This window comes from Branchiostoma floridae, chromosome 19, assembly GCF_000003815.2.
Source record: "Branchiostoma floridae strain S238N-H82 chromosome 19, Bfl_VNyyK, whole genome shotgun sequence".
In the NCBI taxonomy this organism is placed as follows: domain Eukaryota; kingdom Metazoa; phylum Chordata; class Leptocardii; order Amphioxiformes; family Branchiostomatidae; genus Branchiostoma; species Branchiostoma floridae.
Window position 1 is genome coordinate 15,194,059 of NC_049997.1, and position 17,757 is coordinate 15,211,815.

General features: G+C 41.4%; 2 protein-coding genes across 11 annotated transcripts in view; both read right to left on the reverse strand.

The window, feature by feature from the left end:
• The window catches only part of LOC118407003 (SH3 and multiple ankyrin repeat domains protein 3-like), a 140,939-nt gene that overhangs the window by 106,005 nt on the left and 17,177 nt on the right, over positions 1-17,757 (reverse strand). For 9 of the 10 annotated variants that reach the window (XM_035807410.1, XM_035807412.1, XM_035807417.1 and 6 more), the window contains exon 2: positions 9,583-9,695. The gene's annotated coding sequence lies outside the window, so the exon portion shown is untranslated. Of the gene's footprint in view, positions 1-9,582; positions 9,696-17,165; positions 17,246-17,757 lie in introns of those variants that run through there. The other variant, XM_035807409.1, reaches the window with a different exon arrangement.
• LOC118407005 (zinc finger protein 862-like) lies at positions 12,190-16,233 on the reverse strand. The gene is made up of 3 exons (XM_035807419.1): positions 15,118-16,233; positions 13,395-14,732; positions 12,190-13,185 (listed from the first exon to the last, which is right to left on the reverse strand). The coding sequence occupies exons 1-3, from the start codon at positions 15,595-15,597 to the stop codon at positions 12,475-12,477; spliced, it is 2,529 nt and encodes an 842-aa protein (XP_035663312.1). The 5' UTR covers positions 15,598-16,233; the 3' UTR covers positions 12,190-12,474.

Below are 17,757 nucleotides of genomic sequence, written 5' to 3' on the forward strand. Positions count from 1 at the left end.
ATGTTGGCAGCGGTTTTATCTTCCAGGGCTTTTTTCCATGACCTCTTACCTAAAAAAAAACGTGGCGCGTTGGTACACCCGATCCCTCGATCTCGGAAGTTAAGCAACGCGCGGTCCTTACAGTGCTTGGATGGGGGACCAACCAAGGACGTCCGGATTGCTGTAGCCTCACGAAGCTTTCCACGAAATCGTCTTCCGGGAGGGACGTAAAACGGGGGTCCCGTGCTCGAGGAGGTGCCTCGACCACGTTAAACAGCCTCATTACTCATACTTTGGTACCTACTGGCTGGCAAAATACACCAGATGATTATTATTATATTATTAAAATCTTGGCAACATATGTTTTCTATTATAGCTGTACTTCAGAATGTTTCAACTGGCATATTACAACATCAGTTTGTTGACAATATCAGATAGTTTGTTTATGCAAAATAACAAGAAAAGCTATCTACGGTACCAAAGAAAAATCACCAACAAAGCATGTCTAAGGATATGAAAATCAGAAGTTCCCTTGCAGTACCTAGAAAGCCACTAGGACATCATCAAACTTAACCTTTGTTTTCCTCATACCTACTCATATAGAGATATGCCACATATCATTAAGATCCATCCACAACCTTTCAAGTTATGTAGTCCAGGCACACACACACCATGACACACAAACATACACATGACACTAGATATATATGTTACACTTACAGAAACTTCATCTTGATGAAACATGCAAAAGAAATAGTCAAATTTCTACTTCTTTTTCCAATGACCACCCACAATTATACTTAGTCAAAGAACCATTCAATGTTGTACATACCTACATGTACTCCATGAGGACATACCTCTACACTAGGGTCAGCTCGTGTGAAGAGAGTACTGTACTATTTCTGGCCTGACCACACAAGGAAAATGTTTCCCAGCACTGCTTAATGTCTGTATAAACATTCACAAATGGCAGGTATTTAGCCAAACAGGAAACCAAGTTGGTAGTCTGTCTGTCAGCGGTCTGCGAACAAATGGACATAACCTAACATGGCCTGCATGCCTTTTTCTGTAGAACGTAATCAGCCATTTTGACTTCACGTAATTTCTAGCTGTACTGTGAAAATTCAATGTACAGCGTAATCAGTGTGAGGAGTTTTGGCGAGAACAGTGTGTAAAGCGATGCATATCTGCTGAAGTTTTTAAAAGAGAGAAGAGACTCTGTAGATTTCAGATGATATAAAATGTAACCTCTTGACACCTATACTTAAGTTATCATACATACAAAGTTATCCAACTCAATGCATGATGATTTAGCCCATGTTGGGTAGGAATATGCAATGTACGAAGCAGAAACACTGTCACAAAAATCGTATATATGTTTTGAAAAAGGGACATGTTTTTTATAAGGGGGCAAATTAAATCCACATATGTTTTGAAAATGGGGCCTTTTTTTTTAAAGGGGGCAAATTAAATCCACATATGTTTTGAAAATGGGGCATGTTTTAAAAAAAGAGGTGCAAATTAAATCCACATATGTTTTGAAAATGGGACATGTTTTTTTTCTTATGGGTCATATCTTTTAAAACAATATGCATCTTAAAAATAACCAAAACGAGAATATGAGACGAAAAAAAAAATACCATTTTCATTTTGTACCGAGTATAAGTTTATCCCCCAATCCAGGAAACCCACCGGTTTGCAAAGTGGTGCTTTCAAAATGGTTTATCGTTTCCGATTTACCCCCCATTTTGATAGTGGTGCTTTCCAGTTACGCCGATTTCAAACTGGTCGATTTCAAACTCCAAACGGAAATGACGTAAGACTACGAAGGACCATTGGGTCAAAACGTGTTTTTGCAAATGAGCTGTGTGCTCAGAGCAAAGGGGCTGCGTGCTCGGCGAAGGAGCTGTGTGCTCACAGCGAACGAGCTGTGTGCTCACAGCAAACGAGCTGTGTGTTCGGCGAACAAGTTGTGTGCCCACAGCGAAGGGACTTTGTGATCGGCGAACGAGTTGTGTGCACCAAGCTGAAGTTGGTCGGCGATTGGTCCGACGTAACATAGTATCCCATTCAGACGTCCATTCGAAGAAACTAAAAATTCCTAATTTCCTTTAAAAGCTTAAATGGATATCAAGAACTGCTGGATATTGTCTTTTATCACCCATAATATGTATATACAAGCATAAATAATAACAGAAAGTATCATATCAACGATTAAGCAGAAATAATAGGCCCAATCGGCGGCAAACTTCACTGATCTAAAACCGGCTGCCATACCTCTTGTAGAGCAATCTGCTATTTATCTAGACGTGGCCTAGTCTCTACCAGACTCCGGATCGCTGGAAAAATCGTAGAAATGGAACAAATCAGAGGAGTAAGCCGGCCAGAGGAATATAACCGGCCAGGGAACAGCACGCGATCGTCGGAGTCTGTGGAATCCCGGTGCCTTGTTTGATGTCCACTAATCGCTATCTAATAGGTGCGAAGTGGCTAAATAACCCTTTTATTGCTTACCGACTCGGCCGTGACGGTCCAAGCGGGGCGAGCCTGTCACATGTGACCTTCCTCTAAAATTAATACTCGGCAGTTTACAGGCTTAAATTCCGAAAAAAAGACATGAATAGAAATAACAGACACGCCGGAGCGCGGTTCATGTTGTTCTGAATAATTAGTCAAAACTTAATTGACAGGACGAGTACCGTACGCTTGACGGCCGCCGACTATGGCCGGTCTGCGGCCAGCTAAAGGCCGAGGCTGCCAACACAACAACAGCCAACTCGATACTGCTGTCACGAAATGGAGGTCTAGAAAAGCATGCGAGTGGCGAGCGACAAGAGAAAACATAGCGATAACCACCACAGACTATGGTTCAGAAGTCAGGACCAAACTCGGCATTGAGGTTTAGCAGCGAAGAACTCGGGAGGACGTCAGCGAATCGGCCACGTGATCGATCAAGAAGGCGTCTCAGAAAGAAGTCACCCGCCTCGGAACGAAAGAGATCGCAAACTTCCCACACAAACATCGGCAGGCCCCAGAAACTTGGTGACCTCGATGCGGTGTTACCGGACTTTGTAAGAACCACACGGCGGCGCCATTTTCTTTGTTTTGTTTGTGCGCTCGGCTGGCGGGAGAAATCTGGCGGTTTGATTCCGAATTATTAATTACATTTTTTTTTACATAAGTAAAAAGCTCACTTACATATTACATTTTTGACGCTATGAATTAGAATAATTCTAGCTAGAAATTTGTAGGTTTAAAACGCATTTTTTCGTAGTTGCTCTTTTTTTTAAACAATTTGTGTGACGCCATTTCTGCTGCTGTTGTCTGCACGCTAAGATGTCGCTGGCATTTTCTGGAGATTTATGTAACCTCTTAGCAAAACGTGAATATCGTAAGCATTCTGTAAATTGTATGGAGAAACTTTGAAAGTGTTGTGTGAAATAGTATTGATAAATACAATTGTGTAAATACGCAGCGAAGTTCAGCTCGTAACGAATTTGTTCGCGTATGATAACACGCCATGCTTTCATACCCATGCTTTGATACCCTTGCGTTTGTAAAAAAATTACGACAAATTTTCCGTATAAATAAATGTTTATTTCTTGAAGAACGACACACTTTTTATTCCTGTGTGAATTACTAGTGTTATATGCGCATGTTTCGGTTACGAAATGGTGCATGACTGTGAACGTACTAGTATAAACATGACCCGACACCAGTAAACAGTGCCGCATCAAGAGGGAGGGGGGTGGATTCGCGTAATCAAAAAGTAGCCACGATGAAAATTTAGTGGTCGTTAAAACCGCTAAATGTAAGTTATCGTTATAAAATCAAGGATTGGGAAAAGTTTGATGTTTGTACCGAAAAAGGCTAATAGAAATAGGCCGCCGCGGTTTGCCGGACGCTGAGAGACGCGCCCCACGGCGCGTTAATTCATTTATGGCTTAAATGATCTGAACTCCGAAGCTACTGTCTTTGTGCAGAAAATGAGCGGATTAGTTTTATGGCCTTTCAACTAACCGAAAGTCGACAGACTCCTGGGATCGCGAGCTGTTCCCTGGCCGGTTATATTCCTCTCTATTTGTTCCATTTCTACGATTTTCCAGCGATCCGGAGTCTGGTAGAGACTAGACGTGGCCCGTGAATTTTTAAGACGAATTTAGATAGCGCATATTCTAACGTTTCCGAAACAAGTATCGAATGTTACGGGCCGGATTTAATTAATGAACTCGAGGGAATTAACTGATAGAAAATACCCGAGCAAAGGGGGGCTAAAATCGGCTGCCATACGGCTAGTGTCTAAACGTTGCCCGTGAACTTTTAAGTGCAATTCAGATAGCTCATACCTGTCGTATTTGATACAAATATCTAATCTTACGGGCCGGATTTAATTAATTTAACTCAGTGCCGATTTCTTATAGACCAAACTGCTTCAACTCTAGTTCATCAATTAAATCTGGTCCGTAAGAATTGATACTTGTATTGAATACGTTGGAGTATACGCTATCTAAATTCGTCTTAAAAGTTCACGGGCCGTAAGAGGCAATTTACTCTACAAGCCGTATGGCAGCCGATTTCAGCACCCCTTTGCTTGGGTATTTCCTATTTCCTATAGCTATTAGTAAATTAGTTAATTTCCCCATAGTTCATTAATCAAATCCGGCCCGTAAGATTTTATACGTTTTGAATACGTTAAGATATGCGCTATCTAAATTCGCTTTTAGATATGCGCTATCTAAAAACCAGTCTGAAGTTGGCGGCCGATTGGGCCCATTATTTTTGCTTAATCGTTGATACAATACTTTCTGTTATTATCTTTATTTATATATATATACATATATTGGGTGGTAGTAGACAATATCCAGAAGTTCTTGATATCCATTTAAGCTTATGAAGGAAATTAGAAATTTTTAGCTTCTTCGAATGGGCGTCTGAATGGGGTGCTAATTGCTCATGTTATGTCTAATGACGAATCGGCGCCTGGATCGGCGGCTACCAATCGGCGACCATCTTCAGCCTGGTACACAAAGTCCCTTCGCTGTGAGCACACAGCTCCCTCGCCGAGCACGCAGCCCCTTTGCTGTGTGAACACAGCTCTTTCGTTGTGAGCACACAGCTCCTTCGCCGAGCATGCAGCCCCTTCGCTGTGAGCACACCGTGAGCTCCTTTGCTAAAACAGGTTGTGTCAAAATGGTCCTTCGTACTACGACCCAATGGTCCTTCGTAGACCTACGTCATTTCCGTTTGGAGTTTGAAATCGACCAGTTTGAAATCGGCGTAACTGGAAAGCACCACTATCAAAATGGGGGGTAAATCGGAAACGATAAACCATTTTGAAAGCACCACTTTGCAAACCGGTGGGTTTCCTGGATTGGGGGATAAACGTATACTCGGTACAAAATGAAAATGGTATGTGTTTTTTTTCGTCTCATATTCTCATTTTGGTTATTTTTAAGATGCATATTGTTTTAAAAGATATGACCCATAAGAAAAAACATGTCCCATTTTCAAAACATATGTGGATTTAATTTGCCCCTGTTTTTTTAAAACATGTCCTATTTTCAAAACATATGTGGATTTAATTTGCCCCCTTTTTTAAAACATGCCCCATTTTCAAAACATATGTGGATTTAATTTGCCCCTGTTTTTTAAAACATGTCCTATTTTCAAAACATATGTGGATTTAATTTGCCCCCTTTTTTTAAAACATGTCCCATTTTCAAAACATATGTGGATTTAATTTGCCCCCTTTAAAAAAAAAGGCCCCATTTTCAAAACATATGTGGATTTAATTTGCCCCCTTATAAAAAACATGTCCTTTTTTCAAAACATATATACGATTTTTGTGACAGTGTTTCTGCTTCGTACAATGAAGATCATTGTCATTGTCGTAATGCATAACCACTGTATTTTAGCGTAAGGCACTGGTCACCCCACAATGGAACTGGTGTAACTTTGCAGACCAAATATGACATGTATAGTACATGATTTTTGAATAGCCATAGATAGAATATTCGTAGAAGAAATCAAGAAAACATTTTAAGATAAAAGCATTGACACACCTTTTCCTTGCTGCCCAATGCCATAACCAATTGAGATTTGGTAGCCAAACTTTACTACGCTGAGGGTAAATTTGTAAAGGCTATTTGTGGCGATATCGATTTAACAACAACCATATCTTTCAGGAAGACCTACTAATCTGACGATATTGAATTACAAAATCAATACCAATGATGGTGTATTCTGACAAGATAATACTGGCATGACCTACTCTATGATATCATCACATACTGTAAATCTTGAAATATCCGCAGTGGTTATATTTTGTAGCTTTTGCAGTGCAATAATAAATTGAATGCTGTTGAATCACCTATTCGTGAAATGCAATTCTTAAAAAATTTATAATCCACTGGCTCAAACATTTACGACAGATCCCCTCCATCTCGGAAGTGAAGCAACGCGCAGTCTGGACAGTACTTGGAAGATGGGAAACCACAAAGGAACACCAGATGCTATAGCCCGACCAAGAATTCACGAGTCTTTCGGAAGGGACGTAAAACGGGGGTCCTGTGCTCAAGGAGGTGGCTTAACCACGTACACAATGTACATCAGCCTCATTACCCAAATATTGTGTACCTGCTGGCTGCAAATACACCTGATATTATCAACTAGCCCTAAGTATACATATTTGAAGAAAAGGCAAATTTTCTCACTAATAATGCTCTGGTAGAAGCGTGCCCAAAACGGTAAGTTGTAAAACATATCGCCCCGATAATTGGAACTTGGGAGGGTTTGTAGCAATTAGTGCCGACTGAGTGGCCCAGATGTAAAGTATTGATTCCAATACACTCTGTCTGGCTGGTACAACTACAGGGTACATGTACGTGTAATATGCTGTCTGGGTTTTTAGGTGAAGAATCAAGTATTGGTGGCTCAAACACCAGTCCTTTTGTTAGACTACTGTGATTCACTTTATCTTCTCGGTATCAAACTTTCAAGGTCTGAGAAAATTTAACTTGTTCTCGGAACTAAATGTTCGTGGTGGCAGCAGGTGTATGTAAAAAAAGTTGATTTATTTGTTATCGGTAATGATAAGTAGTAAAGTACACGTTACAGTCGTCACCGTGAAAACCGTAAACATGAAAGTTAATTGAAAAAATCGTGAATTATAGTATGCGAGATAATACTGTAATTTTATGTTTTTTGGCAGGAATTTTACTTGGTGGTAGAAAGGAGGTTTTGCAGATTATAAGTCAAAACAATACTGCACAAAAACACTTTTTGACTTCTTTCAGCTAATGTTTATGTCAAGGCTTTTAGCTAGGAATATTTGATAGGGCGTGCACTTGACAAGTGTTGTATATTGTATGTCTAACCCTTTAACTACTAATGTAAGGTAAGACTGATACACAATTTGGTACAGGGATTCGCCCATAGCAGGAAAATAGTCAAGACATGACCTGCTTTGCTTCAAGTCTATACAATGACTGTTTTATTTGCTTTTTGCAGCTTCTGTTAGTTCCTAAGCCACTGAGAAGTAACACCTGCCAAAAGAGCAGTTTCACTTATCCTAGATAAACATTTAGGTAACCAATCCTAGTATCCATACAGATTTTGAAACAGCTGCAGTTTCCGGGGTTATTGCACTGACATCTCTAGGCAAAATCATGAGCATGTACTGTAAATGCAGAAATGTTCGCGGTGGTTTTATCTTCGCGGTTTTTGCGGTGACCACTTCACCGCAAACTCAAAACCACTGCAAACACTTTTCCATTATAGTATGAGACTGCAGTCTATGGTACTACCGCGAACTTGAAGAACGCCACAAACACTCTTTTTTCCCTTACCGCAAAAGTACATAAATTATGTAAATCCCTGCGAACTTAAATGCATTTACAGTATTACTACTGTACTACAGAATTGCTTCAACACATTTCTGTAGCTACCTACAAGTGTTCAAAATCGTTACAATTTCACCTTTGAACATCATTCTGCTTGGAGGCTATATTAAATTACCTAATAATCAATCTCTCCCTTCTTATATAATGAATACGGAAATCTCAAAACGTCACAAATCATACCTTATATCGCTAGTAACGACTTACTCTTCCCTAAGAAAGTTGACTGAGAATACACTGCATACCTGTACATACTATAGATAGCAAAGGTTCTATTTCTAGTGACTGCTGAACACTTACCTACATACTGTGACCCATTCTTTAGCAAGCACCAAAAAGATTTCTTCGCATCCAAAATGGTTGGGTGGGTACCTAATTAGCCAGGCGCTATATGAGGTGCTGCGTACATTCCAGGCTATGTGGGGGACTTGTCAAGGTCAGGTCGCGACCTTTCCGAGAGCTGCCCTGACATGACCCATGAACAGCACTCTGACAGCACAGTTTGGTGTAAGGTCGCGTTTGCATATATAAGGATGATCTCCCGACTAAATGCTGTGTCGGAAAAGATACTGAATGCGACGGATGGAATTCTGATACAACGCTGACCAAACTTCCAACAGAAAGCTGAATTCTAATGTAACTACAGTATAAGACTACTACTCCTATACATGCCTGAAAACACATTGCAACAGTACTGATGTACCATGGTCAAAGGTTCTATAAAGGTGTACTAGTTATCATTGACAGTTGACTTTGCTGCTGAATATCAATCAATGAATAAATATGAATAATTCACCAGCGAGGCAAATCGTCCAACTCCTGCATATAACTTATAAGCACAAAACATGAATGTTCTCGGTAGTGTTCCTGTGAACATGACAAAAAAGGTCAACTTTTGACACATCTTTCTATCTGTGTAATTATGAAATACCTTTCTTTGTAACTCTGCAGTTTGACAGAACAAAATAGAATAGAACAAGATTATACTTAAGATAAACCTTGAACAGAAAAGATACAAAAATTCTGCAAAGGAATGATGTTTCGCTGGTATTCTAAAGCACTATATAATGAAATAAAAAGTACATATATCACATATACTGTTGTTCTTTTCTGTCTATGACCAAATAAAGTTCTGAACTATGCCAGACGCACTATCCTGTTTGGCAAATGTTCTGTATACATAACTTCAAAGGCAAAAATGATTTGGCAACATTTGTACCCAGCCCAACTGTTTACTCGGTACATGCCCGAAGACCTTTGAATAGGCTCCGGATACTATAAATAAGTCACTAAAATAAAGATAAGATTGAAAAAATCAATATGTTTATAGCTTATTGTAATCTAATATATTTGAGCATCTCTGTATTACTAAGCAACTATGTAATAGCTAGTACTGTAGTTCAAATGTAGATTGATACAATTATGACCATTGTAAAGAATCTCTCTCTTTTCTCTAGTGTAGCTTTAAGTACTGTAAATCTTGAAATATTTGGGTTGATTTTGTTTTAGCGGGTTATGTAGTGAACACAAACTTATTGCGCCACAAATTTCTACTGTACTACAAAATTTTTTCAACAATTTAAAACTTCAAGAACTTAAAAAAACGCCTTCCGATTTGTAATATGGCAACAAAAATTAATGAATCTACAGTATTCAAAAGTGATTCACAGTAAAAGATATTCATGTACAGTATATTGAAACATACCTTGTGAAGATTTGCTGTTTCTTCTCTTATAGCAGTTCAGTTCTTGCTTGGTGTAACACAGATCATAGGCGACAGTAAGAATTGCGGCTTGGCGCTAGCAGCTAGGGGCGTAACTGAAAAAAGACAAAGATAGGATCTGTTTCAATATAACTTCACACATTTGTAATTCTAGATATGGCAAGAGCTAGCCACAAAAGCTAACTACCAAATCTTAATCTAAGTTTCACCTGAGTTGAGTGAGGAAACGTGTTAAGTGCCATTCCAAAGGGTAAAACATTGGGGCCTGCTAGGGATTCAAACCCACAACCTAACCCCAAAACCTTAGGCCCTATCTAGACACATTTTTTCCCGATGTAGCCCCATCCGCCGATATCGGCGGGGCCGATATCGGGGCGCATCTAAACACATTTTGCAAATGGTAGCGCGGGACATACGCTCGTAGCGCGGGACACCCGCGGCGCGGAACATTCGTGACCCCTTTTGACCTCTGGTGACACATCCCGCGGATTTAAAAATGGCGGGAATGCCGCTAGCTTTTTCCCACTCGTTATCAATCAGGTAATGTTCTTTCTGTATCTCATGCACGTGATCTTAAACATGAGACGCCAAGTCACGCCATGCAAGGGTAGGGCGCAGGAGGCGATTGAGATACAGGGAGAGACAACAGCGGCCGGCTAGAGTGAACGCAGCGTTCTTTCTCGCTGCCCTGATTGTGGCGGAAGGTGGAGAGCCTGTACCAAGGAATCCCGCGTTCTTTTGGGATCTCCTCCTCCGACCATACACTTATAAGAAAGGCAGTTTCTGCATGGCTCCATGTGCAACGGGAGCGCCCAGCTTTTCCCTCCGCCATCTTGCTCTCCCACGCTAAAATGCCCCTGGTCCCGCGTTATATGCTAATGAGCCCGCGTTAACAGTAGTTAAATGCTAAAGACCTTCGCGAATTCCGGGAGCATCTACACGCGCGCAGAAGATGTCGGGGACCCCTGCTAAGGTATCGGTAAGGTATCGTACAAATGGTCCGGACCATTCGGGAGAAATTTTCCCGATATAGTAATGGCGATATAGTAGTTGCAACTAGACGCTGAAAAAAAGCTGTCGGCGAGAGGTTGTAGGCTCGCCGATATCGGGAAAAACTGTGTGTAGATCGCGCCTTAGTCCATGGCTACTTCCCCTCAGCCAATGATAAGCGTCCATTTTCAGTGGGTATATCCATAAAAAGTGTGTAACTATGAAAAACATAGTGTTAAGAAAAAAATGTGGTGATATCAGCCTAGCCTGATTAAATCTCGCTTATAGCAGTACCGCCCAACACCTGTCGAAGAGTTTGTGTCACACAGACTAAAATCAGCCAAAGTGTTGGAATATCAGAACTAAAAGTGTGAGGGATAATATGTGACCTATTCTTCACCTAGACCCAAACCACAAAGAAGTCTGGCAGTCAGAAAATATGACTTTCTTCCAACCGAACATCTGCTTGGAGATTTCATCAAAACTAACAAGGAGGGACATTTACTTTTGAGTCTTGACATTTAGACTTACTACTTCTCTCATTGTGAAGTTATGTAAAATGACAAAACTGCTGATGACCAGTTTCACTGTCACTGAAGTACAGTATGTGACAGTCCTATGGTGAATTCCCACAATGCAATGGGTGGGACAGACTGTCTCATTTGTTTGGACATTTGCTAACAAGGTTTGGCAGGTTCTATGGGGTATGACCTCATGAATGATGAGTGCATATAGGCCAGCTTTAGACAGTCACATAGTCTTATAACAGTCGTCATCACCGAAATCTCTGGCCACATTATTCTCAGACTCATAGTGACTGTGTCTCAAGACAACTTTGCTCACAACATTGTCATACAACCGTATACTGTCGTTTGTCTAGAGCAGGCTTTAGTTTTTTTATCATGCGATCTAAGCCTCATCTACCTGGCTGGTATAACTGGCCATAAATTTATGAAAGTTCAGCTACGATACATTTGTAGTTTCGTACAATGGTGACATAGAACTGGTTGTCCAAAGTATGGGGGGGGGGGGGGGCTCGAGTTGCAAGCATCAGCAAGTAAAAGAACCTAACAAACTTACTGAGTAGAGTCCCAGGGTGCTTGGCTAAAAACACAAGCTGTAGCAAAACTGCCGTAAACTAGTATACATGTAGTTTTAATATATTTAAACACTTAGATTAGTCTCAACTTTACTTTACTTTACTTAATAATAACTATCGTGTACATTCTATTGGGCAAAAGCACAATTTTCCTTTATTATATTATATCTAACTTATTCTAAGTCTGTATGTCTAGTACAATGCTAGTACAATGCAATTTGTATATTTTAATTCATGTATTCTAATTCATGTAAATGTATATGTACATGACAAAAATGAGACTTTTATCGAACTGAATGGCTTGTCAGGCCTCAAACTTAACTTTTTGCCCTACTGTCCCGCATTGTCCCAAAAAAAAATTTCAACTGTCCCGAAGTGAGGATGGACTGTCCCAACCCTATTTTCAGAAATTATCTATGTATTACAACAACTGTAAGTTAGAGTACAGTATTGCTGTGTAGGCTTATTGTCCATTGAAATAAAGTCAAAATCAACTCAGATTCAAACTTGTCTTGTCTTTTTTATTAGACAACAACAACAACTTTGGTACACAGTGTAACGTTAACAACACTAGTCGTTAGGACCACTTGTACTTTATCATGAAACAATACTTAGTGCCAGATGGGAAGAAAAGAATGAAATTATGCTTCAAATTGTCTCTATCTTTGGTACACAGACTGTGTACCAAAGCCAGAGACAATTTGAAGCATATTTTCATTTGAAGCATATTTTCATTCTTGACAGTGGTTGTAAACAAACAACAATATAATAACATACACTACTATCTAGTCTAGCAACTCTGGCCTCCTCATTCGCCTCCCCCCATGGTACCATTTCAAAATAGCAGCTTCAGGATCATAGTCAGCTACTGTAGGGCCATGGATTGAGATTTGAAGCAAGTTGTTCAACATCTCGTTGCTGAGAGAGGATCTCCAGTCTGACTTGATGCGTTTCATACTGGAGAATCCTCTCTCACAACAAGATGAATTCATAGGGATAACCAGGTAAATCTCTACCAGTACCTTCATGTGATCAAACTGATCGGGTCTCCCAATCGTGCCCTGCAGAAATCTCTGCCACAAGGTGCATGATGGTAGATGCATATAATGCCTGGTGACTACGAGCTTCAACTCCCGCCATTCCCTCCTAGCCATATCTGTTGACTCAAAATCCTCACATGAGTCAAGAATGGGCTGAAAGTGTGCCATGAATACTTCTAAGGCATCATTACCATAGGTTTGTACTTCAGCGACTTCATTAGGCCAGGTCGAATGGTTAAAGAGAGTTGAAGCAGCTTTCAGCACACCTTCCTCAAGATTGCCAAATCTAGTGGTCACAAAGTCACAGAAATCATCTATGAGGCGGTTAGTCATAGCCCTGAATCTGATGTCTTCCTGCTCATCCCTGGGACCTTGCAGCTTAACGTCAAGGTAGATGCTGTCCTCAGGTGGCCCAACATCATTCAGGAACTGCTGCAGCGAAGTTCCTGGAGTTGTCTAAAAAATTAAAACAACTTGCTATCAGTTCATGATAACTTTCTGCCAAACTTGAATAAGAAGACTTTGGGACATGGGCAGCTGAAAGGACAAAGAGTGCATTGACTTACTGCTATTGTTAAATGGCAAACAAGTCACCTTTTGAATGAAATTCACACACCACTGACCAGGAAATATTACTTCAATTTTGGAAAAAAATATTAACTGACCTGCATTTCCATCATGGCGAGTGTCACCTGCGATAGCCCGTCACTCACATCCTGTAAGGTAAGTCCGTCCTTCTGGAACAGTAGACTTGCTTCCCTGAGCTCATTCAGGACATCCACCATAAGGTGGATGAACTTGACCATCTTGAAGCGTGACAGCGATCGGTAGATTACTTTTGCTCTTCCACGCATAGTCGCACTAGCTTCTGTGTTGTTGTGATCATTGGCATGATTTTCAAAGTGTACCATGATGGCCTTGTAGTTTCGCACCAGTGCTTCCAGTGCCCTTGACATATGAGGCAGCCACCTGCAGCCATTGATGTTGCCCGGCTTGACTACCTGGACACCCAACAGTTCTCCAACAGCCCGAAGCTCCCTACTGGCTTTTGCAGACTCAGTGTAATGCTTGAAGATCGACTTTAGGGCCTCCTTTAGATCATTTAGCAAGGGATGTTCCTTGATGGTGTCTAAAGCCGCAAGCTCCAACCGGTGAGCAACACACCACACGGTGATGATGCTGGGGCAGAACTGTTTCAGTTTAGCTCCGACCCCGTTATTCACACCGATCATCACCGCTGCCCCATCAGATCCGAAGCCGACGAGACGACGAGTGAGATCTTCCCTGTTTAATCCAACCCTCTCTAGCCCTGTCAGGATAGCGTCCAGAATCCCGGTTGCATGCGCGTGTTTTAAGGTTACTATGTTGACTAGGTGATTGACTGGCAATCCATCTTGAATGAATGTTATGTATATAAGTTCTTGATCAAGTATTGCCCGGTCCATTGAAGAATCGGACATCACAGAGAAAAACCTTGCTTTTCTTACATTCTCCACCAACTTGTCCATCTCCAGTTCGCCAATGGCGGCCACGAATGTTCTGCATCCTTGGTCATTACGATATGTTTCTCCCATGTGCAGTCCATTCTTTACTTGTAGGTCCACCAGCTTCGGAAAGGAAGTAAAAGGAGCTTCTTCCTTTGCTACAAAGTATGCAGTATTGAACAGTTTGATCATTTTGTCTTCTACTGCATTATTCAGACGTTGTAATGCACGGCGGATTGGTGCTTGCTCCGGGTTTTGGCGAGCATCAAGTGCAGCTTGACAGTCTGTATGGGCATCTATCTTCAAATGGCCAGTGAGTGCTCTTGACCGAATTTTATCGCCAGTTACACCGTGGAAGAGAACGTTGCCATCAGCTTTTTCTGGCACAGCCCTGCATACTTTGCAAAACATTACCTCTGCTCTATAATCATACTCTACAAAGTCGAACTCTTGCCTCCACTTTTCCAAGAAGCGCCTTTTCCTCTTACCCTCATATCTCCTGGAGGCTGGCACTGTGTCCTAAAGTGCCAAGAGAAAAAAAAAACAATCAATGAATTAATCAATTTCTATCTGAAAAAGATAAAATATGAGTCATTGACTTTGTAGTAGTCCACTGTTTTCTGCTGCTGACTTTGTGGTAAATAGAAAAAACACACAACAATATGCCATGATATACTAGTACACAGTCAGTGACAGAAGAGAAAAAAAATCAAATAAATAAAAGTAACTTGCTCATTACTGCCAGGAACAGTTTATTGGGATCAGAATGAAATTCAAGAAAACAAGACTAAGGCCCCATAAGGTATCGGTACTAAATCTATGAAAAATGCACTGAAATTATCCTTACTGACAAGCTGAACGAAAATAATAATACTGAGCTGGAAGAACTTGAAGTTGAACATACCGAGGAGTTTGACGGCGATGGCGATGTTATCGGTTCCGAGTGGGAGCTCGAATCCCCTTCACTATTTGCAGTACTTTCCTCTGTAGTAGTCACTGTGGAAGCTGTGGATGGGGCTGACTCGAGTCTGGGCGCTCTATCTCCATTTGAGGTTTTTGCCTTTTTCGCTGGCCGCGAATCCCCTTCATCGCTATTTGCAGTACTTTCCTCTGCAGTAGTCACTGTGGAAGCTGTGGATGGGGCTGACTCGGGTCGGGGCGCTCTGCCTCCGTTTGAGGTTTTCGCTGGCCGCGCGCCCGGCCCCCCCTCCCCCCTTCCTCCGGCGCCCCCATCATCCGCGATATCCGAGCGATCTTGAGGTCGACCTTGAGGCTCAACTACATTGCGTGCACCTGAAGTTGTCGAAGTTGCTACTGGAGCCGCTCCCGTGGACGCAGGGGCACGGCCCGCGGAAAAAAACGAGTGAATTTTCCTCTGTGCCATGAGGCATTTCCATGGGCATGTCACAAGTCAACAAACTATTTTCTCCAATATTCCAGTAGTGATTTCGCGGGAAATTTGGCGAAGTTCGCCGAAACTCACGAGGTTGCTCGAACTACAACGTAATTTCCCGAGCTTTGCCGGTTAACCATATTTGGCATTGTCAGCTGATCTCCCGAGCATCAACGAGCTTACGATTCTTCACGAAGATCGTCCGGAAAGCGTGACTCGGGATGATTCGTGCTTGGGAGTTTTACCGAACATATACCCCGGAAATACCCGAATATTAAACAGTTTCAATTTGCCATATTTGGTGGATGCCGCGAAGCTGTGGGCGGAGTCACGAATCATCGCGTCTCTGGAACCCGCGCGCGCTGCGGAGATCAGAGGCGATGGGCGGAGTCTCGAATCAGCGCGTCTCTGAAACCCATGCGGCACGCGCGCTATAATTGCAAAACAAACAGATCAAATTCGGGGGGCTTTTGGGGGAGGGCAGAGCCGGCTCGCGCGCCTGACAACCGCGGGAAGATCGGATAGCCTGCTCGCACGCCTGACAACCGCGGGGAGATCGGACATTCTGATGTTGATTCGTTGATTATTTTCCTATTGTCCCAAAAGTGTCCCAAAAAGATTTTTCAGTTGTCCCGGCCTAAATTTTAGTGGTCTCGGGACATCGGGACATAGTTAACTTCGAGCCCTGCTTGTACCTTGTAACTATTGTGGTATGTTACATTCACTTAAACCATCTCTCCTCCACCTAAGACACACCCTACAACCACTGCCCTGCCACATCCTACATCATGTAATACAGCCCTAACTGACACACCCAATCAACAACTTGAGCAAACACAGGACCCACCAATACCAGCAATACTCCAACAGACAGTATAACTTGACATTAATTACTGGGATGGAGTAGAACGGCCAGTCCCCTTTATCGACTGCTTGTCTTGGCTACGCTTCAGGATTCTTAGGAGGAACTTCATTCCAGCATCCACTGTGCCAAAGACCATATTTGTTTTGAGGGCATGCATGGGGTTGGGAATCCCTTACATTACAATACTGGATCCATGAGAACCTCATACAGTTTTTGCTGAATTCACACAAAATGGTTATGCAAAATTTGATTGCCTTGCTTGCTAGGAATTAAATCATACAAAATCTACAATATACATATATATAAACAAGTGCCCTCACCAGTTATTTAATACATTTCTATAAAATTAAGAGGTTACAAATATGATGATGTCCTTGACTATAAAGAATATGATTTTGCGGTTCATTGTCAATACAGCAATGAGAAATGACTAGTCGCACAAACGAAAAATAAACCATTTAAGTCAACCTGAATAAAAAAATACATTCTAAAACAACCAAAAGTACCCTGCTCTTTAAAATCATAGTACTGTTCATGTAAATCATACTACAATATACAATCATGCATCATGCGACACAAATCAAAATTTGGCTGCAGTACAGTCGCTCATTGATTGATTGATTCATTCATTGATTGCCACCCAGTAGAAAGGGGTAGCTTACTCAATACTTATAAAACATCCTAGTATTCCTACCCTTTCCCCTCTCTCCAGCCCTCTTCAGACAGAACCACTCCTCGCGACAACCTCAAACACTCTAACTCCTGTTGTACCGGGTCTATTTGTCCCCTCTCCTCGACAAATGTTGACACTATGCTAAACATGCCTAGTGCACACATGTAGTGTGGAATAGGCAGTAAGTAGTGGGTGCAGGCTCTCCAGATATGTACAACTCAAATATTGTTCAGCATACTTCTCAAGAACAAAGATAGCCTGCATTTAGGACATACTGTAAGTCTTTAAATCAATAAATGTTCCATTTTTGCATTGAACATTCCACCACGAAATCATGATTTACCAAATACCCGTTTCAAATGTACATACTGTATTGCAGAATCACTTCAACGGCAAAAAAAACGTAGTCTCTCACACCCTAGGCTGTGAAATTAAATCCCTGCAAAAAGAGATAAATTTACAGTAACTTCAAAGGTTTTGTTTTCAAAACTTTGAAATTAGTTATAACTTATAAGCACATCATTCATACGGACAATTAAAAATCATAACAGCAAAACAAATGAGGTATATGTATCTTTAAATCTAAAGCAAAGCCAATATAATATTTTTGATA

What these genes read in the sequence shown, in the direction of transcription:
- LOC118407005 (XM_035807419.1), bottom strand. Translation starts at nt 15,597, where the DNA reads ATGGCACAGAGGAAAATTCACTCGTTTTTTTCCGCGGGCCGTGCCCCT. An exon ending in CATCGCCGTCAAACTCCTCG is followed by an intron (nt 14,733 to 15,117) that starts GTATGTTCAACT and finishes TTGGCACTTTAG; the next exon opens with GACACAGTGCCAGCCTCCAG. An exon ending in TCGCCATGATGGAAATGCAG is followed by an intron (nt 13,186 to 13,394) that starts GTCAGTTAATAT and finishes TTAATTTTTTAG; the next exon opens with ACAACTCCAGGAACTTCGCT.